The sequence below is a fragment of the Cnephaeus nilssonii genome, assembly GCF_951640355.1.
Source record: "Cnephaeus nilssonii genome assembly, chromosome: 4".
In the NCBI taxonomy this organism is placed as follows: Eukaryota; Metazoa; Chordata; class Mammalia; order Chiroptera; family Vespertilionidae; genus Cnephaeus; species Cnephaeus nilssonii.
The window spans coordinates 36154576-36176167 of NC_137075.1; the positions used below are offsets into that span (position 1 = coordinate 36154576).

At 38.9% G+C, this 21592-nt stretch overlaps 1 protein-coding gene and 1 pseudogene across 2 annotated transcripts; one reads left to right on the forward strand and one right to left on the reverse strand.

Moving 5' to 3' along the window:
• Nucleotides 1-991: 991 nt before the first annotated feature.
• LOC307097957 (olfactory receptor 4K2-like) lies at nt 992-1951 on the forward strand (the record flags this gene model as incomplete). Its single annotated transcript, XM_079768288.1, has 1 exon — nt 992-1951. The coding sequence occupies one exon, from the start codon at nt 992-994 to the stop codon at nt 1949-1951; it is 960 nt and encodes a 319-aa protein (XP_079624414.1).
• Nucleotides 1952-16045: 14094 nt separating this feature from the next.
• On the reverse strand, nt 16046-19192 carry LOC307097680 (olfactory receptor 4K3-like; annotated as a pseudogene). Its single transcript has 2 exons — nt 19174-19192; nt 16046-16979 (listed from the first exon to the last, which is right to left on the reverse strand). The product of its transcript is annotated as an olfactory receptor 4K3-like (transcript).
• Between the last annotated feature and the right edge of the window lie 2400 nt (nt 19193-21592).

Consider the following 21592-nt stretch of genomic DNA (forward strand, 5'->3'; position numbering starts at 1 on the left):
CTATTAATAAAATAAGTCAAACTGATTATTTTTGAATAGTATTCTTAAATTTTCATTGGGAAACCTGGAGAGTTCATGAATCTTACCCAGAAAATATTTTTACTGCTTTATATAAACCAACTAATTTAATTCTCACAGACAAAGAAGCAAGTCTCAGAGAGACTACTGAGGAATGATCAAGATCACAGAGTAAGTCAAGAAAAAAAAATACTTTAACCTTTGGCCCTTTTGCCACAGTTCAGTCTTAAAATTTCTGGAATATTTTTCTCTGACAAATTTTAAATCTCATATGTTATGGATACACCTTTTGGTCATTAGTAGTTTCATGGAATTAGACATTAATTTATCATTTATATATTAATAGATAAAAAGAGTACTTATCAATACTGACAAAACACTTTGAAAGTAGGCAAGTGAAATGAGAATGAAACTGGATTTTTCTGTAGCTGAGGAGATTGGGAGTTCACTTAAATGAAAATCATTGCGCACCCTCGTAAACTAACTGAGTCCTCTGAAATCTTGTTAAACTGTTAGTTAAATCCAGTGCTCAAAAATAGTGGATTCAATATAATATAGACTTCTTTCTTTTGGTTTAAAAGAAACTGTTGTGATTTCAACCTTTATTTAAATTTTATTTATCTGATTTATTAAGTAGAGCACACTAACTCAGTGTAATCTTCCTCTATAAATATAGATTATGCAACATTCAGAACAGGAATATTATTATGTGGGTATGTGATGAATATAAACCAACATGTACTAATGCTGGGCAAAACCAAGAAGTTGTCCATTTGAATTGATATCTCATAGCAATTGTTAAGTGATTCCAAAAAAAATGTTACTGAGATAGTTATTAGTTGGATTTTAAGTAATATTCTAGTAAAGTATTAACTAATACTATAACTCCTATTATGTACTTATAGAAGTATCCCATTTTCTAGCTCTATCATTCTGTTCCATTTTGTCATTATAGAGCAAAGTCTGAAGATCAATGGAGGGGTTCAACCATTCCAGAGTGTCTGAATTTGTGTTACTTGGACTTACTGATTCTCCTGAGCTCCAGATTTTCTTCAATGTGGTGTTTTCCATTTTCTATTTAATGACCATGTTTGGTAACTGCCTGATTTTGTTCACGATCCTGTCCACCCCACACCTCCACTCCCCCATGTACTTCCTACTCAGCAATTTATCTCTCATTGACATGTGCCTGTCCTCTTTTGCCACTCCAAAGATGATCATGGACTTCTTTGCTCAACGCAAGACCATCTCCTTTGAGGGCTGCGTTTCTCAGATCTTCTTATTGCACCTCTTCACTGGGACTGAGATTGTGCTGCTGATCTCCATGTCTTTTGATAGGTACATTGCCATATGCAAACCTCTCCATTATTCAACTATTATAAGCCAAAGAGTATGTGTTGGGCTTGTGGTAACTTCTTGGATGGTGGGCTTCCTGCATACAATGAGCCAGTTAGCTTTTATTCTCTATTTACCCTTCTGTGGCCCCAATGTTATAGATAGTTTCTTCTGTGACCTTCCTTTGGTCATCCAGCTGGCCTGTATAGATATATATGTTCTTGGGGTTTTCATGATCTCAACCAGTGGTGTGATTGCTCTTATAAGTTTTCTGCTTTTGCTCACCTCATACATTATTGTTCTTGTTACTATCAAGGACCACTCTTCCATAGGATCATCTAAGGCTCTTTCCACCTGCACTGCACATTTCATTGTTGTGTTCATGTTCTTTGGGCCCTGCATCTTCATCTATGTGTGGCCTTTCACAAACTTCCTAGTGGACAAAGTTCTCTCTGTTTTCTACACCATCTTTACCCCGTTTTTGAATCCATTTATCTATACTTTGAGAAATCAGGAAGTGAAAACAGCTGTGATGAAGAAACTAAGTAATCAATATTTATATCTTGGGAAAACGACCCCAAGATATCCAGTGCAGTGAACAGAGATCCCCTCTCTGAGATTCAGTATCCTGAGTTTTGTCCTTAGTGCAATAGAAAAATTAAACTTAGTAGCCACCTTTCAAGTTATTTAGTCCAAATTCATGAAAATAAAAAGCCAAGGTTGAAAATATAAAATATCTTGCTTAAAAGTCAGTGCAGTGTTTGCAATCCTTTTAAGATTATGAATCCATTTAAAAATCTGTCAAAAATCTGTTGTGGTTTTTTTTTTCCCATAGAAAAATGTGCACAGCAAATTTGTGAACATGAATTCAGGGTTTCATTGATCGAACCCTTCAAACATTCTTAGATTAAGACTACTTAGAGAAGGCTGAGATAAAATACTGCTCACTTGTATACTAACTCAGACCATACCACTGAGCTGTGTAACCTTGTGGTACTCTGATGGTATCCACATGTAGAGCTTTAACTTAGAGTTTTAGGCATAATAGGCTGGTGGTTTTTTTTCAATAGCAGTAGAATATTTTCATGAAAAAAATTGACATCATAAAGAGATTCTTTTGAATATTGTTGAACAATCTTGATTCAATGGGTCTAATTGTTTGAGTTCTGAGTCAACTTTGAACAAAAGAGACCAGTTTGGAGAACCTGAAATTTAACAATATGGTTTCTTAATAGGCATATAATTATCATACTTGGTAATTGACATAGCAGATAATTAATCAAACTTTTAAAAGTTTAAACCATTAAAATTTAGCTGAATATCATAGATATGATTAATTCATTTAATTCTAAGATAAAACATTTGGAAAATTATTAACTGTTAAATTTGTGACATTTTCAGCTCAAATAAAATATTCAAAAGTATTATTAGTCTTAGTATGAGTTTTGGGTCTTATTTTCAATTTAACATAACCTGTGGAAGAAAAGATGAAAATAATTTAACAAATATAGAGCAGAATTCTCCCCAAATTGGTTTATTAATATGTTAAATGTATTTTTATTATAAGACAGTGTTTGGAAATCAGTTGACCAACCCATTTCCCTAACAGCTAAAGAACCTGAAGTCCTGAGATTTTATAGAGCTCGCTCAAGCCTGAATCACTGTAAGGGGCAAAGATCATTGCTCCAAATATGAATGGACCTCAGAATTAAATCTTGGATCTGCCATTTCCTAATTGTGTTATTTTGGAAGATTCCCTTTACCTCATTGTCCCTTTTTAGTAGCTAATACAAGGATAATAAAAGTGGATTAATTATTTGATGTAACTATTTTATATAAAGTGGACAGAATGGATTCTAAAAAATGTCATTAGCTGTTCCCTTCCCATCCCCATGGACTTCTACACAAAATGCATCTGATTTTTAAGTAGTATGCCTTTGAAGAATAATTGCATTCAGGCCAATCCACAAGCACACAAAATTTGATATTTTAGTTTTAGGATGTCTCTAAGACTGTAGCTTGTTGAGACATATGGCAGAAAAATAAAAAGAACATTTTCCAGTTTTCCATTGCTAGCTTGGAGGTGTGGAACTATATTAAATTGCCTGATACTTTGAGATTTCTATGAAAAACAATACTGATAAGTTGTATCTCCTTGAATTGACTGAAGTATATGAAAAGAATGCAGAAAGCAACCTGTCATCATGGATTCAGACACTATGTAAGTACTTTGAGGAAAACACAAGCCCCTCTCTTGCAAAATCAGAAATGGCATTAATAGTTTCTTACATTTTTTTTTTTCAACTCTTAAGGTCTCTATGTGTTTTAGATAACATCCAAGCCAAATAGTAAATATCTGAAGTTAAATAATATACAGAAATTTATGCAGAAATGTAATGTTGGAGTTACGTATAAAACCACATTTTAAATTTGAAATACTGTTTCATTTTTAATCAAATCATAAGCTATTACTTCTTGCTTCAAAGTCAGTCAGATGAATGAAAAAAGGTAAGGTAGAAATAACTTTTGCCATATTCCCATTATTCAGCGAAAATTATCATCTTTGTTTTAAATATAAACCTCACTTCTAAAATTTCAATTTTTAGTTCAATAATTACTTCTTGAGCACGTTCTTTGTTTAAGCCCTTGCTGGGTTCTGGGAGTCATTAAAGTACAAGATTGTTCCTCTGTCTTTAAGTGACACATTTTTAGCAATTAGATAGGATCAATCCGCTGTAGGTTGAATTCCAGTGCCACACTTCCTCATTGTGCAACCTTGAACAAGTATTTTTAATGTTTCCAAGAATCATTTTCATGTTTTCTTAACCTATGAAATGTGCACATAGTATTTAACCATTAGAGATTTTGTGAAAATTAAGCCAAAACACAAGTAACAAACTAGCAGAACTTGGCACTCATTAAGGTCTTACTAAATATTAATAATATTGTTATTGTGTTAAATTTTTATGTAAAAATCATTGGTTGACTGGAATTGAAATAGATGTGCTTACTTGAACATAAAGGGCATGGTTTTAAAACTACAGTAGGATGTGTCAATTTATTTACTATAAACTAATGTTGAAATATTGGATTTCTGCCAATTATTAATTTTTTGTGTATTTCTATAGTTAATATTATCCTTCATATGCATGTGTTTTTCAAAAGAAGTATTATATTTTTAAGGTTTCTTATTCATTTTAAGTTGAAATATTTTTCAAGAGTGTGTGAAAGGGGAAAAATAATAAATACACAATGTTAATTAGGCCACTATTTTGTTTTGTCACAGTAACATTTTAAAATAAAAGTACATAATTAAAAAGTGATAAAATATTGTTCACATATTTTGTGTCTTTCACCTATTGAAAATATAGTAATGAAATGCTTTAAATTCTTATAACTGTATTTATTAAAAGCATCAAATGGAAAATGAATAATGACAATTATCTATTCATTTTATATACAGCACACTAATAAATACATTTTAATTAAAGGCAGAAATACTGTTTAGATATATGAAAATATTAAAGAACTATTTATTTAAAGACATGGTGAAAGTATTGTGCAGGAAATTGTTAAAATTGCAATCATAAAATTATAGCATCAGACATTACATCTGGCTAAAATATTTCTGAATTTCCAGGATTAACATCTAATCCCTATCTGGACACTTCTCGGTGGTAAAGCCCATTCCTATGTCCTCATTGCTCATTTTGATAAATATATTTCAGTGTAATTGGTTTTCTTTGAGCTCTTATGTATTTTATTTCATGGTTTTGAGCTATTATTCTAATGAAAAAACTTTGGGCTTCACTGAACTTCCAAAGAAGTCTGTGGTACATTTATCTGTGTGTGTGTGTTTCTGTGTGTGTGTGTTTCTGTGTATGCACATGCTTACGCTCACACTACTAAGAACTCCTAGAGTGAGTATGGTGAGTAGCCCCATGAAAGACAGATTGCCTGACCTAAATTCAACTGTGCATCACTTACTGGGTTTGTGGTTTGGAGCAAGTTGATTTATCATTTTTGCAGGTCAATAGGCTGCAAGCTGCAACTGCCTGCATCCCCAATATGTTTTCATTTCCCTCAAAGGTTTATAAAGAAACTAGAGGCCCGGTGCACAAAATTTATGCACGGGGTAGGGGGGGTGTCCCTCAGCCCAGCCTGCACCCTCTCTAATATGGGACCCCTCGAGGGATGTCCGACTGCCCATTTAGGATCCCGGTAGGATCGGGCCTGAACGGGCAGCCAGACATCCCTCTCACAATCCAGGACTGCTGGCTCCCAACTGCTCACCTGCCTGCCTTCCTGATTGCCCCTAACTGCTTCTGCTTGCCAGCTTTATCACCCCCTAACCACTCCCCTGCCAGTCTGATTGCCCCTAACTGCCCTCCCCTGCAGGCCTGGTCACCCCTAACTGCCCTCCCCTGCAGGCCTGGTCGCCCCCAACTTCCCTCCTCTGCCAGCCTAGTCACCCCTAACTGCCCTCCCCTGAAGGCTTGATCAACCCCAACTGCCCTCCCTTGCTGGCCTGGTCCCTGCCAACTGCCCTCTCCTGCTGGCCTGATCACCCACAGTTTCCTTCCCCTGCAGGCCTGATCCCTCCCAACTGCCCTCACCTGCTGGCTTTCTTGTGGCGGCCATCTTGTGTGCACATGGGGGCAGCCATCTTTGACCACCTGGGGGCAGCCATCTTGTGTGTTGGAGTGATAGTTAATTTGCATATTACTCATTTATTAGATAGGATAGAGGCCTGGTGCACAGGTGGGGGCCAGCTGGTTTGGCTGAAGGGTGTCCTGGATCAGGGTGGGGGTTCCCTTGGGGCGTGGGGCAATCTGGGCGAGGGGCCTATGGTGGTTTGCAGGCTGGCCATGCCCCCTGGCGACCCAAGCAGAGGCCCTGGGATCTGGGATTTATTTATCTTCTATAATTGAAACTTGGTAGCCTTGAGCAGAGGCCAGGGCCAGCCAGGAAGTTTGGCTTCCTCCATTGCTGGAGAAACACAAGCCTTCTGCTTGCTCCATGGCCGCAGCCATCTTGGTTGGGTTAATTTGCATACTCACTCCTGATTGGCTGGTGGGCGTGGCTTGTGGGTGTAGCAGAGGTACAGTCAATTTGAATATTACTCTTTTATTAGATAAGACTAGAGGCCCGGTGCACAACATTTGTGCACTGGTGGTCCCTCAGCCTGGCCTTCACCCTTTTGCAGTCCAGGAGATTTCAGGGATGTCCAACTGCCCGCTTAAGCCTGCTCCCCTCTGGGCATCCTTAGCACTGCCAACGAGGTGGGAGAGACTGCCTAGGAGGCAGGAGAGGCTCCCACCACTGCCACTGCACTTGCCAACCATGAGCCTGGCTTCTGGCTGAGAGTCGATCCACCTGTGGGAGCACACTGACCACAGGGGGCAGCTCCTGCATTAAGCATCTGCCTCCTGGTGGTCAGTGTGCATCATAGTGACCAGTTGTCCCTCCATTCGGTTGATTTGCATATTATCCTTTTATTATATAGGATAAAACTAATGTATATATATATATATATATAAAACCCTAATATGCAAATAGACCGAACAGCAGAATAACTGAACAACCAGTCTCTGTGATGAGTGCTGACTACCAGGGTGTGTGAGCAGAACATGGCGGGCCTCAGCAGCAGGTGGAAGAGTGTGGAACATGGCAGGCATCAGCCAAGGTGGGATGCTGGAGCAGGTGAGCGGGGGCACCAGAACAAGGCAGGGCACAGGTCGCTGTCATTGGGCCGAGCCTCTGGTGGTTACTGAAAATTCTTAGCTCCTGTGCGCCACGGCCTTGCTCGGTGCTCACACCCACTGCTGGCACCAGGCTCTGGCTGCAATCCCTCAGCACCATCAGTGGGTGCAAGTGGTGGCTGCTGGCCCGATTACCCCTGAGGGCTTCTCCACATCCCCCTGCTCCTGAGGGGCAATCAGGGAAGCAGCTGCCACTTGCACTCACTGCTGACACCGGCTCCAATCACTCCACACTGTCAGTGGGTGCAAGCGGGACTTGTGCCATCAGCGTGTGAGAGCAGCAGCGGCAGGAGCAGGGCTGCTGGCAGACAGGGGACCAAGGTCTGTGGTGGGAGGGACCAGGCAGGGGCATGAAGGATGGGCCAAGTCCCGCCCCTGTGTCCACTACAGCCTCACACCCCACAGTTCCTTTCAAGGTGCATGAATTCGTGCACTGGGCCCCTAGTTAATAAAATAAGGTGGTGGGATTTTTCACATAAAAAATAGAGCTTGATTGCCCCAACCAATGTGGCTCAGTAGTTGAGTGGAGACCCATGAACTAGAAGTTCATGGTTTGATTTCTGGTCAAGGGCACATGCCCAGGTTGTAGGCTCAATCCCCAATAGGAGGCATGTAGGAGGCAGCCAATCAATGATTCCCTCTCATCACTGATGTTTCTATCTCTCTCTTCCTCTCCCTTCCTCTCTGAAATCAATAAAAAAATATTTTTAGAAATATAGTTTGATGTATTTTCTTAAAAAACTAAACACAAACACAAACCCTCCAACATTGAGCCATAATTCTAAGCTGTAGCTGTTTTTTGATAAGGCGGGTACTGGATATCTCATCTCTTGTTTTACACCAGACCACTCCATTCATGTGTATTACCTCAGCAGTTTGTCACCCTTAATAAAGAACTTAAAAGGTTTAATATGCCTTTTCCATTGCCATACCTATAACTTGTCCAGCTCTAATCCCTGCTTTGAGATAATCCACTCTTGCCTCCAACCTTCGATGACTAAATCTTAACAAACAGCATTTATTGAATCACCTGGGAACATTGATATTCCTACAAATTATTCCTATTTGAGGATTTAAGTCAAAGTGTAGTATAAAATCTGTTATACTTCTTTTTTAATTAATTAATTTATTTGTTTTTAATAAAAAATTTCTAATGTTGACACAATTACAGGTGTCCCTCTCCCTCCATACCTTTGCCTACTGCCACCCACTTCTCCCTCACCCCCACCGCCACCCCAGCCTTCACCAAACTATAGTCTGTGTCCAAGTGATTTGCATATATGTTCTTTAGCTAATCCCTTCACTTTCTTTATACTGTCACCCCATCCCTTTCCCTATGGCACTGGCCAGTCTGTTCCATGCTACTGGTTCCATTTTGTTTGTCAGTTTATTTTGTTCCGCATATTAGATTATGTGATATGTGTCTGTCTCTGTCTGGCTTATTTTGCTTAGCATAATACCCTTCAGGTCCACCCATGCTGTTGAAAAGGGTAAGAGCTCCCTCTGACCAGAAAAATCACGACTAGTGAAATTGAAGCAGCAATAATAATTTAAAAAACTCTCAGAAAAAAAAAATCCTGGACTGGATGGCTTCACAGGTGAATTTTACCAAATACTCAAAAAAGAACTAATACCTATCCTTCTCAAACTATTCCAAAAATTTCAAGAGGAGGGAAGATTTCCAAGCTCTTTTTATGAGGACGTTTATATCCTAATGCCAAAACCAGATAAAGACATTACAAAGAAAGAATATTATAAGCCAATATCCCCAATGAACATAGACGCTAAAATCCTCAACAAAATATTAGCAAATCAGATATAGCAATACATTAAAAAGATCATACAACATAATCAAGTGAGGTTTATTCCAGGGATGAAGGCTGGCACAATATTTGCAAATCAATAAATGTAATACATTACATAAACAAAATGAAAGATAAAAATCACATGATCATATCAGTAGATGCAGAAAAAACATTCTATAAAATCCAGTACCCATTTATGATAAAACCTCTTAGCAAAGAGGGAGTAGAGAGATCATACTTCAACATAGTAAAGGCTGTAAATGAAAAACTTACAGCCAACATCATATTTAATGGGCAAAAACTAAAAAAGTGTTTCCCTTAAGACCAGGAATAAGACAGGGATGCCTGCTTTCACCACTCTTATTCAACATAGTACTAGAAGTTCTAGCTATACTTCTATTTTCTAATGTCTTTCTCCTCCTGTGTCCTGATTCTCTTTCCTTGACTGCACTTTAATAGAAATCTGCTTTTAATTGTTTACATTTCATTATACATTGAAAAGCTATATTAGTTCTTCCAAGTGTATCTTTAATTGCAGTTGGATAGGATCAGCTTCTTGTTGACATAGTTCAGCATTAGTCAGTAGAGATGAATTGTCATAAGTTGAATTTTCTGCCTTTGTCAAATAGATGGCACCTAATTCTCTTCTCTCAGTAAAGATAATCCAAGAATTTTTTTTGCCCCTTTTTACATATCAGGAATTTCTCTGTCCTTAGTAAACAGAATAATCCTAATATATAAAAACCCCAAGTAGAAACAACCAGTAAAGACCAAGGCTTGACCAACTGGAAGTTGGTCCTGCAGTCAGCTTCTGCTGCAGGCGCTATGCCCCAGGACTGACTGCTGAGGAGGCTGCAAATCAGGGCCAGAGAGAGGACTAAAGAGAGAAGCAGGGACTGATCCGTTGCCTCTAAGGCAGCTTTTGATCAACACTTGCCTCTCTCTTTCTCTCCCAGTCTGGCCAGCAGCCTCGCCTCCATTTCTCTCCAGGCTGCCACAGGGGCTGCTGATCAGCCCCGCCTTTCTGATCAGGCCCTGAGATGCTGACTGGCATAGGAACTGACCAATCAGAACCAAACGTGGGTACTGTGGGGAGCCAATGGCTGCCTAGGAGGTGGAGATTTTGATGCTGACTGGCATAGTAACCGACCAATCAGAACCAAATTGGCCAGCAGAGGAAGGCAGTTGGGAGTGAGATCAGGCCTGCAGGAGAGGGCCATTAGGGGTGAGATCAGGCCGGCAGGGGAGGGCAGTTGGGGGTAACCAGGCCAGCAGGAGAGGGCAATTAGAGGTGATCAGGCTGGTAGGCAGAGGCAGTTAAGGGTGATCGGGCAAGCAGGCAGGTGAGCAGTTAGGAGCCAGCGGTCCCAGATTGCAAGAGCGATGTCAAATCCCGGGCCTAAACCGGCAGTCGGACATCCCCCAAGGGGTCCCCAATTGGAGAGGTCCCCAATTGCAGGCTGGGCTGAGGGAACCCCCCTTCCGTGCACAAATTTTGTGCACCGAGCTTCTAGTAAGATATAATACCTACACTCAAAGAGATTATATTATACCAAATAAGAAGAAAGCTAATAAAATGCAGTATCATAATTAACATGATGTAAGTTTGCAGTAATAAGAAGACTTTGGAAAACACATATCCAAATGTGCCTGCAGAAGTCAAAGAAATATTCTCAAAGTGCTGATCTGAGTCTGATACTGGAAAGGCCAAGTTGGGGGGAAATATGCCAGAGGGCAGGAACAGCAGAGAATGATAAAAATACCAGTGAACTCAGGAGTTTCATGTCATTTTCTATTTCTAGAGAACAAGATGTAAAATTGAGAGTAGTGGAAAGAGAGATTGTGTTGAAAGAGGCCAGAGGGTTGGATGCTAGATATATATTGCAGAAGTAATGGGAAAGCACTGAGTAGCTGAGGGCAGACTGTAAGCAACAGGTCAACTTTTATCCTGTAAGCCACAGGCCAACTTTTATCCAGTTCCTGTTGTGAGAACTTTTTATAGCCTTTTCAGAAAAAACATTTGATGAAATCCAACACCCATTTATGATAAAAACTCTTCTTTGATGGAAGTTTTTTCTTGTTTATTTTTTCTATGGTGGATAAAATATGCTAAACATGTAGCAGCACTTTATATTGGAGCTACAGAAGAAAAGTTATCCCAGTTCTTATCTCTTTCCAATCTCCCCTGTATAACCTTTAATTTGCTTACTTGACCAGCATACTGAAGCTTAAACAGCTGACTTGCTACTGTTAGCCCAGCAATTTCTGGGAATAGGAGTCCTTTTTGCCTTTTCTCTTCTTTTTCCATCATCTTGCACATTGAAGCTATTTCCCAGAATTCCTTCTCCTTCCATACCCTAAAATAACCTTATTGGTTTATTGATGCTTGCTTCCCTGATGGCATATGGATGAATTTTTATTGGGGGATGACATGGAAGTTGGTGGAAGCCTTTACATTAAGGTGATTGAGAATACCTGGGGTGGGGAGGCAGCAGGAAGGATTACAGAAGAGAACAGGACATCCCTGGTGAGGCAAATACTGCTTAACACTTGTCTCTCCAGGAGCGAAGTATTTTGATTTGATACTGGGTTTGACATTGCTCATTACACTGTTGATTAAGATCATATATGTATTATTCTCAAATATTTATTACTAAAACCTTATCATGTGGCATGCTTCATTTCTCTAGATCCCAGAAAAAGAATACCAATGTGATTGGGGAATATACAACAACATATTACAATGTTGGACACGAATATCAGGATTCTGCTTATTTCTTCAGCCCCCTTTTCTCCCCTTGAAACACTGATTTTCCTTTTCCACCAATGTGCTGGGCTTGATTCTGTTGGGGCCTTTGCACATGCTATTTTATCTGCTTAAATTCTGACAGCAATAATCTAGAGCAGTGATGGTGAACCTATGACACGCGTGTCAGCACTGACACACGTAGCCATTTCTAATGACACGCAGCCACTGAGGCGGCTGCATGCCGAGGATGAAACATTTGCTGCTCCTGAGGATGAAACATTTGCTGCTCCTGAGGATGAAACAAATTTTTCATCCTCCCCTATTAGACATTCTGTGCTGGAGGTCTGTAGGCCAAAACAACAGAAGTCCGGCACAGAGCGTCTAGTTCTGGGACTTCCAGTTAAGCCGGGATCTGTGCCCTCACTTCCGCCGGCAGAGCAGGGAGCAGCGGAACTCAGTGGGGGACGCATCTCTGGGGGCCCTGCCATTACCAGTAACCAAATAACAGTTAACCACAGCAACCATTATCTACTGTTCTGGGGTGTCATGGATTTCTAATCCATCATTACTGAGATAAGTGAGGGGGAGGCTGGGAGAGGCGAGGGTTTGTGGCGTGCTATGGGTGCCGTTTCCCGCCATTAGAAATAGCGGCAGCCATTTTAATTCACATAAGGAACACCATCTTGCTCCATAGTGCAGACTCCATTTCACCACTATTACTGTTGTGCATCCTTATTAACCCCTATTTCTGCTTATTAACCCTGGCCTTTCCTAAAAGACAGTTATATGCACCATTTTGTGGTTAGTTAGGCTAGTTAACCCCTAATTGCCTGCAGGCCTAACAAGCTATCTATAATTCTATCTTCTGTCACTGCCCCCCTGATGGAGAACCCAAAAAATAAAAAACTAAGGTTAAGTAAACGAAGTGGTAGTAGCAGTGGCCGACCCTTTCAAGAGACATGGACCAAGATGTATGGCTTTATAGAAAAAAATGGCAGATCATTTTGCGTTCTATGTACTGAAACGGTAGTAAGCAGAACATAGAATATAAATAGACATTTTGAAACTAATCATTCCCAGCTCTTGGAAAAAAGTGAGGATGAAAGGAAGGAATACATTTCCAGGCAGCTACACCTTTATAAGAGCCAATCTAATTCCATCCTTAAATTTATGAAAGGCTCTACAAATTTAACATCTGCAAGTTTGAGCATTGCTCACTCTATAGCTCAGCATGGAAAAGCGCTCAGTGAGGGAGAATTTATTAAACTCTCCTAAGGTGTGCACCAGTTCTATTTCATGATATGCAGAATAAAGATGCAATTATTAAGAGAATATCTGAGTTTCCACTCAGTAGAAATATCATAAAAGACCGAATAATGAGACTGAACACAAACGTACAACATCAATTAAAGAGAGACATAAGGAAGTATAAATATTTTTCAATCTCTCTTGATGAAACTACTGATGTCACATCACATGCTCAATTGGCCATTATTGGTCAATATTCTGATGGTCTCACAATGAGAGGAGAGTTGATAAAGTTAGTATCAGTGTCAACAAGTAAATCAGGAAGCGAAATATGTAAGGTTGTTATACAAACATTTCGTGACCTAAGCATTGATATCTGTAAAGTTGTGTCAGTGACTATAGATGGGGCACCAAATATGCTGGGGGAAAAAGTCGGATTTGTCAAATTGTTTACAGAAGCTATTGGATATCCGATTGTGCCTTTTCATTGTATTATCCATCAGGAGGCTTTATGTGCCAAGGCAGGATTCACCGACTTAAACGACTTAATGTCAGTTATTACAAAAATAGTTAATTTAATAGCTGCTCACCCCCTTCACAAGCGAGAATTTTCGGCACTTTTACTGGAGGTTGATTCCACCTACAGTGGACTGCTGATGTACAATAATGTAAGATGGCTGAGCCGAGGCAAAGTTCTTGAGCGCTTTGTGGAGTGCTTTGAAGACATTAAGGTATTTCTTGACGATAAGGATCTGGGAAACTTTTCTCAGCTTAATGATGACAAGTGGGTCAACACCCTGATGTTTTTTACAGATCTCTCTGTTCATATTACTGAACTGAACTTAAAGTTACAATACTTGGCAAAAGTATTGACGTTATGTTTGGATACATAAAAGCTTTTGAAAGTAAAGTTAAAATTTTCAAGCAAGATGTAGAAACTAAAACTTATAAGTATTTTCCTCGAGTAACAAAGTATTGTGAGAAGGCCAGTGCAGCTGTACAAAATGAAATGGAACTCTTGCATATGAAGTACCAGCATGTTTTAGACTCGTTACTTGACCAGTTTAGTGATAGATTTAGTTAATTTAGAAGTCTAGAACAGACCATGAAAATCATTAAGTATCCTGATGTAGTAGTCTACAGTAGTTTGGAATTAAATGGTTTCCAATGGATGCAAATTGATGATTTGGAGATGCAACTTGCAGAATTTCAAGACAGTATCTGGGCTCAGGTGTTTGTCGACTTGAGGTCAAAGCTTGAGAATCTGGAAAGGTGCCGCTTGGAGAATCAAGAGGAGTGCCACAGGAAATTTGGAGTGCCTGGAACTGACTACCAGACACTTTTAGCACCCTGAAAAATATAGCAATGGCTTTACTCACAATTTTTCCCTCTACATACTTTTGTGAGGCCTTAGTCTCAGCGTTAAATAATATCAAAACCAACAAAAGAAACAGATTGACAGATGAAGTTAGTAGCGCTTGCTTGGGCCTGAAGTGTACAAAATACCAACCTTCAATTGAAGATTTAGCCAATGAAATTCAGCAACAAAAAAGTCACTAATAGGCAGGTTAGTTAAAGAATTCCCCCTCCCTCTCACTTATCTTAGTTCACAGCACCCCACACAAGCTAAATAATATCAAGACCAACAAAAGAAACCGACTGACAGATGAACAAAGAAGTCACTAAGCAGGTAAGTTAAATATTTAGTTTTTGGTTTATTAAATACAATTATATATAACAATTATACATTTATGTTATTTAAACTATAAATATCGCAAAATAATGTTTTTTCCTCAAAGTGACACACTACCCGAGTTATGCTCAGTTTTTTGGCGAAGTTTGACACTCCAAGCTCAAAAGGTTGCCCATCACTGGTCTGGGGGAATCTTCTATGAATATAAATCAGAGGCATGCTTTCTACAGGGAAAAACAGGGTGTAGACATTTATTAACTTCAGAAGAGTTCTGAGACAGTCTCTAAAATTGTTTGTTAATTTCCATCTTATTGGAACAAATTTTTTTTTATGCTTTTCCTTAGAAGCTTCTAATTTCCAAATCAAGACATGCTTCCCATATACTCATTCAGTTTAATTTCAGAGCCGGCATTTTCTAATTTCTGCATGCAAAGTATTAACATAGATACCCCAAACAAACTGCATTTTTGGCCATTTCTCAGTTAATATTTTCTAGTTAAATCTTCCCATTTCTGTAAAGTACTTGCAAGTAAAGGCTTCCTGTCAGGAGTATTAAATGAGGGCTGGGGTCTTGGGAGCTTCTTGCCTTGGAGGCACAATTTCCCATGTTAATTTTTTTTTAAATTTTGAATATCTGTAGTCTGAGCAAACTTTCTAGACATGTTATGTAGTGGGTCAAATGTGGCCTCAGTTTCTCTCCTGGCTATCTAAAACCACAGGAAAGGTTTGGGACCTGGGCTGACCAAGCCTCATGGTGGCCCCCTAGATGAGCCATTTATATAATTACAGTTGTGTTGAGACTTCCCTATGGGGCTCCTGCATTTCTGTCACCTCCACAAAGATTCTTAGTCACCTAAGAATACCCCAGAATTGGACTATTCTAAAAAAAATTTTTTTTGCCCCTTTCATCTTAGGAGCTGAATGAGTTCAGCTCATTTATATGGCGAAGGTATTTTTTGCTCAGACTCTCAGCAATTCCAATTGAAAAGCCAAATCAAAACCAGCCACCCATTTTTCCCTCCAGTCCCGCCTTAGCCAGGGTCTGTCAACCCTTAACCTGGGGTTCTGTCAACCCTGGTTCCACCTCGAGGATTTTAAAACACAGCTCAAATAAAGTCAGACCCTCTACCAAAGCAAGGGAAGGTCCTGGATCCAAGAGACAACTCACCCACGTTCTCCCAATGGGCGGAGAACTGGCGGGCTCAATGGGCCCTTTGCTGGATCATAGCACTGAGTCCAAGTCCAAGGGATGGTCCTGGGTGAGTTTCTTTGGAATCCTGCCACAACTACGCCAAGTAATGTTAACGTAAAAAAAAAAAAAACACAAAAAACACATTGAAACCTGTAAAGAATTTTTGTGAGTTTATTTGAGCCAAACTGTCGACATATGCCGGAAAGCAGAACCTCAATGAATTGAGATAATGCTCCCAGTATTTCATTTTTGTGTGAAGAAATCAAGGAGTGTTACCAGTCTTCCTAGCCTTAAAGATACATACGGCGGTAAGTATCTCATGGAATTCTTGACATCTTTGTTTCTAAGGGTATAGCTCACTGGATTCAAGTGTGGAATAAAAATGGTGTAAAATACTGAGACCACTTTGTCTACTGGAAATTTGTGAAAGGCCACACATGGATGAAAGCACACAGGCAAAAGGAAAGGGTCACAACAGTGAAGTGGACACTGCAAGTGGGAAGGCTTTTGAGGACCCACCAGAGGAATGTTGTCAAATGATGACCAGGATGATAGGTGGAGGAGATCACCAAGAGGATAAAGCACATCTGGGCAATCACACCAGAGTTGAAATCACAAACACTCCAGAATGCATCTATCTATGCAAGCAAGTTTAATCAGCAAGGGGTGGTCACAAAGGAAGCTACCCAGTTCATCGGGTCCACAGAAGGGCAGATTCATAGTAAATGCTAACTGACTCAGCATGGAAGATGTTAAAAATCCAGGAAAGTGTCACAAGCCCAACATACATTCTCCAGATGATGGATGCTTAAGTAACATAGAGGCTTACATATAGTCACTTACCCATCAAAAAAAAAAAAATGGATATCAGCAGTACAGTCCCCTAAGAGTTTGCAGAAAAAAATGCTTGGGTGATGCAGCCTTCAAAAGGATGGCATTGTGCTCACTTAGGAAGTCTGCATTCATTTTGGGGGTGCAAATGAGGCTAGAGACATGTCAATGAAGGAGAGATTGCCCAACAGAAAGTACATGGGAGAGTGTATGTATGGCTCTGACATTATGGTGAACAAAATAAGGAGGTTCCCCTTTACAGTGGCTGCATAGAACAAGGAGAAAAAGAAGAAATGGAAGATCTGAATTTCCAAAGAGAGACCCTGCAATACAAATTCAGTTACAACTGTCTAATTACTATAGGCCACTCACTCTGCTTTCTGGAAGTACTCTGACAGGAGGAGAACTAGGAACAAATACAGTGCTCACACTCCAAATGATTTTTTTTTTTGGCGTGAAATAATTTAATAGCAGCCTACCACCGGCTAGTTCCCTGTTGCATCACTCTCCTGTTCACAGGCCTCATGGTCTTTCCAGATATCTATTTGATTTGATTAAAGATCGGTTCTTATGATTTAGCAGTTTGCTTACAAGTAAATGCAAATATTCACAAAAAGAAATAATCATTAAACTATTTTAATAATTACTCCCAGTTTGTGAAATAGTACTGTAAAAATTGCACAGCTAGCTGCCAACAAGTTTTTTTTTTAATTAAATTTATTGGGGTGACATTGGTTAATAACCTTATATAGCTTTCAAGTGTACAATTCTATGATACATCATCTGTATATTTATTGTGTGCCCACCATCTTAAGTCAAGTCTCCTTTCGTTACCATATACTACCCCCTCTACCTTTCACAACCCCAACCCTCCTTTCCCTCTGGTAACCACCATACTGCAGTCTGTGTTTATGAATTTTTAGTTGTTTGTCTTGCTTGCTTATTTGTTGCTTCCAGTTTTATATTCCACATGATTAAATCGTAGTTTTGAAGACAAAGGGAATGGTAACCTTTTTCAAAACATCATGATGATAGTGAAAGGCTGAGTGAGCAATGTTTGAGAATAATGATGGATTATTGGTGGGAACACAATAGTGGAAAGGAATATGGGCCCTGATCTCTTTATAGTGGGTAGAAAAAAGGAATAGGTTATGAGTGGAAGGAAAATGGCTGCAGAGGAACATAACCTGTTTCAATTTTCTAATAAAGATTGTCTAGAATAAAAGTTATTCATTTCAGTTATGCAGATATGAACGATCCTTGTTCTATGCCATCAAGGCCATACATTTTTAAAAGACTGATGAACACGATGTGGTTAGAACCTGAAGGTTTCATACATTTTCAAGTATATATTTTTATTTTATTTTATTGTTGATAGTATTACAGATGTCCCATAATCCCCCCCCCCCCCCACACACACACACACACACTTTAAGCCCTCCCCTAAGCCCTGCTCCACACCAGGCCTTCACCGCATAATTGTTTATGTCCATTGGTTATGCATATATGTGTATGAGTTATTTGGTTAATCTCTTTCTATCCCCTCTTCCCCATCACCTACTCCCTTCTGAGATAAGTCAGTCTGTTCCATGCCTCCATACCTCTGGGCCTATTTTGTTCATCAGTTTGTTATGTTCATTAGATTCCACTTGTGAGATCCTGTGATATTTTGTCTTTCTCTGACTGGCTTATTTCACTTAGCATAATACTCTCCAGGTCCCTCCATGCTGTTGAAAGGGTAAGAAATCCTTTTTTATAGCTACATAGTATTCCATGGTGTAAATATACCACAGCTTTTTTATCCACTTATCTACTGATGGGCCCTTGGGCTGTTTCCAGATCTTAGCTATTGTAAATAATGCTGCTATGAACAAGGGGTACATGTATTATTTCTGATTGGTGTTTCAGGCTTCTTAGGATATATTCCTCAAAGTGGGATCTCTGGGTCAAATGGTAGTACCATTTTTTATTTTTTGAGTAAATTAAAAAATAGTGGCTGTACCAATCTGCATTCCCACCAGCAATGTACTAGCATTCCCTTTTCTCCACATCCTCACCAGCACTTTTCGTTTGTTGATTTGTTGATGGTAGCCATTCTGGCAGGTGTGAGGTGACATGTCATTGTAGTTTTAATTTGCATCTCTCTAATGATTAGTAATGTTGAGAATTTTTCATATGTCTATTGGCCATCTGTATGTCCTCTTTGGAGAAGTTCCTATTCTGGTCCTGTGCCCATTTTTTAATTTGGTTATTTGTCTTCCTTTTTTTGAGCTATATGAGTTATTTATATATCTTAGAATTTAACCCCTTATCAGATATTTCATTTGCAAACATGTTCTCCCATACAGTGGGTTTCCATTTCATTTTGAGGATGGTTTCTTTTACTGTGCAGAAGCTTTTTAATTTGATGTAGTTCCAGTTGTTTATTTTTTTCTTTGTTTTTCTTGCCCTAGGAGATGTATTGGTGAAAATTTTGCTATGTGAGATGCCTGGTATTTTCCTATGTTTTCTTGTAGGATTTTTATGGGTTTACAACTTACATTGAAGACTTTCATCCATTTTGAGTTTATTCTTGTGTATGGTGTAAGTTGGGGATCTTGTTTTATTTTTTTGCATGTTCCTGTCCAATTATCCCAACACCATTTATTGAATAAACTGTCTTTATTCCATTGTATGTTCTTGCCTCCTTGTCAAATATCAATTGACCATAATGATGTGGGTGATTTCTGTAGTTCCTGTTCTGTTCCTTGATCGATTTGCCTATTCTTGCGCCAGTACCAGGCTGTTTTGATTACAGTGGCTTTGTAGTAGATTTTGATACCCCGTATTGTGATCCCACCAACTTAGTTTTTCTTTCTCAAGATTGCTATGGCTATTCAGGGTCTTTTTTGGTTCCATATAAATATTTGGAATATATATTCTAGATCTATGAAATATGATGTTGGTATTTTAATAGGAATTGCTTGGAATCTATAGATTGCTTTAGGTAATATGGACATCTTAATGATGTTAATTCTTCTAATCAATAAACATGGTATATGCTTCCACTTGTTTGTACCTTCCTCTACTTCTTTTTTCAATGTCCTGTAGTTTTCCAAGTACAGGTCTTTTATCTCCTTGGTTAAGTTTATTCCAAGGAATCTTATTTTGTTGTTACTATTGCAATGGTTAATGGGATTGTTTTTTTTTTTTTTTGGATTCTCTTTCTGATAGTCCATTATTGGTGTATAAAAATGCCATCGATTTCTGGTTAAGTTTGTATCCTGCTACTTTGATGAATACATTTATTAAATCTAGTAGTTTTTTGGTGGAGTCTTGCCAGGACTGACCAGCAGACCCAGAGTGACAGATGAATATATTACTCTGACACATGTTTCTGTGAAAGAGAGGCTAAGGGGTTGGTTGGCATTAGGCACCAAAAACAGCCTCGATTGCCTGCCTTGTTAGCCTTTTATTGTAACAACAGCTTGAACTAAAATTAACCTCTAGATACAATCAGCAGGGTAAGTATCCTTGAGAAAGCACATTCTTCTACAAGGTCAGGTCTTAAAGACTAAACATAGAGATTCTAGCAAAACACCCGGGAGCTCGGACTTGTTTGGAAAAGTCATGGTAGGGGTTGCTTCTTCCTGCAAGTTTCCCCTACAGGCTCCCAACCTTTCGGAGAATCCTCCTTACAGACTTTTCAACCAAGTCCCATGCTTCCCCACAAAGTCTTTAAGGTTTTCTGTGTACAATATCATGTCATCTGCGAATAATGACATTTTTAGTTCCTCCTTTCCAGTTTAGATGCCTTTGATTTTTGCTTCCTGACTGATCACTGTGGCTAGGACTTCCAGTACTATGCTGAGTTAGAGTGGTGAAAGCAGACATCCCTGTCTTTTTCCTGTTCTTTTAGTTTTTGCCCATTGAGTATGATGTTGGCTATAGGTTTTGTCATATATGGCCTTAATTATGTTGAGGTGTGATCCCTCTATTCCTGCTTTGCTGAGAGTTTTTATCAAAAATGGGTGCTGAATTTTGTCAAATGCTTTTTCTTGCATCTGTTGATATGATCATGTGATTTTTATCCTTTATTTTGTTAATGTGATGTATCACATTTATTGATTTGCATATAATGTACCAAACTTGCATCCCTGGAATAAATCCCACTTGGTCATTTGGTAATATTTTGTTGAGGATTTTGGCATCTATATTCATCAGGGATATTGGTTTATTATTATCTTTCTTTGTAGGTGTTCGTTCGACTTTGAATGTTTGGTAAAACTCACCAGTGAAGCCATCCAGCTCAGGACTTTTGTTTGTTGGCAGTTTTTTTTTGTTTGTTTGTTTTTCTTTAAGTTACTGCTTTGATTTCATCAGTTGTTATAGGCCTATTCAGGTTTTCTGATTCTTCCTGATTCAATTTTGGAAGTTTGTATTTTTCTAGGAATTTGTCCATTTCATCCAGGTTATCCAGCTAGTTAGCATATAGATGTTCATAGTATTTTCTTACAATCATTTGAATTTCTATAGTGTCAATTGTTATTTTGCCTCTTTAATTTTGTGTTTTATTTATTTGGGTCCTCTCTCTTTGTTTCTTGATGAGTCTGGCTCAAGGTTTATCAATCTTGCTTATCTTTTCAAATAACCAGCTCTTGGTTTCATTGATCTTTTTTTTGTTTGTTTGTTTGTTTTTTTTTGTCTCTATGTATTTATTTCCACTCTAATATTTATCATTTTCTTCCTTCTATTTATTCTGGGCTTTCCTTGTTGTTCTCTTCCAAATGCTTTAATTGTAGGGTTAGATTGTTACATAACTTTTTTCTTGAGGCAGGCTTATTTATGAACTTCCCTTTCAGAACTGCTTTTGCTGTGTCCTACAGATTTTGGGTTGTTGTGTGTTCATTTTATTTTTTCCTAGGAAGTTTTTTTTATTTCTTCCTTGATCTCATTGGTAATCCATTCATTGTTTAATAA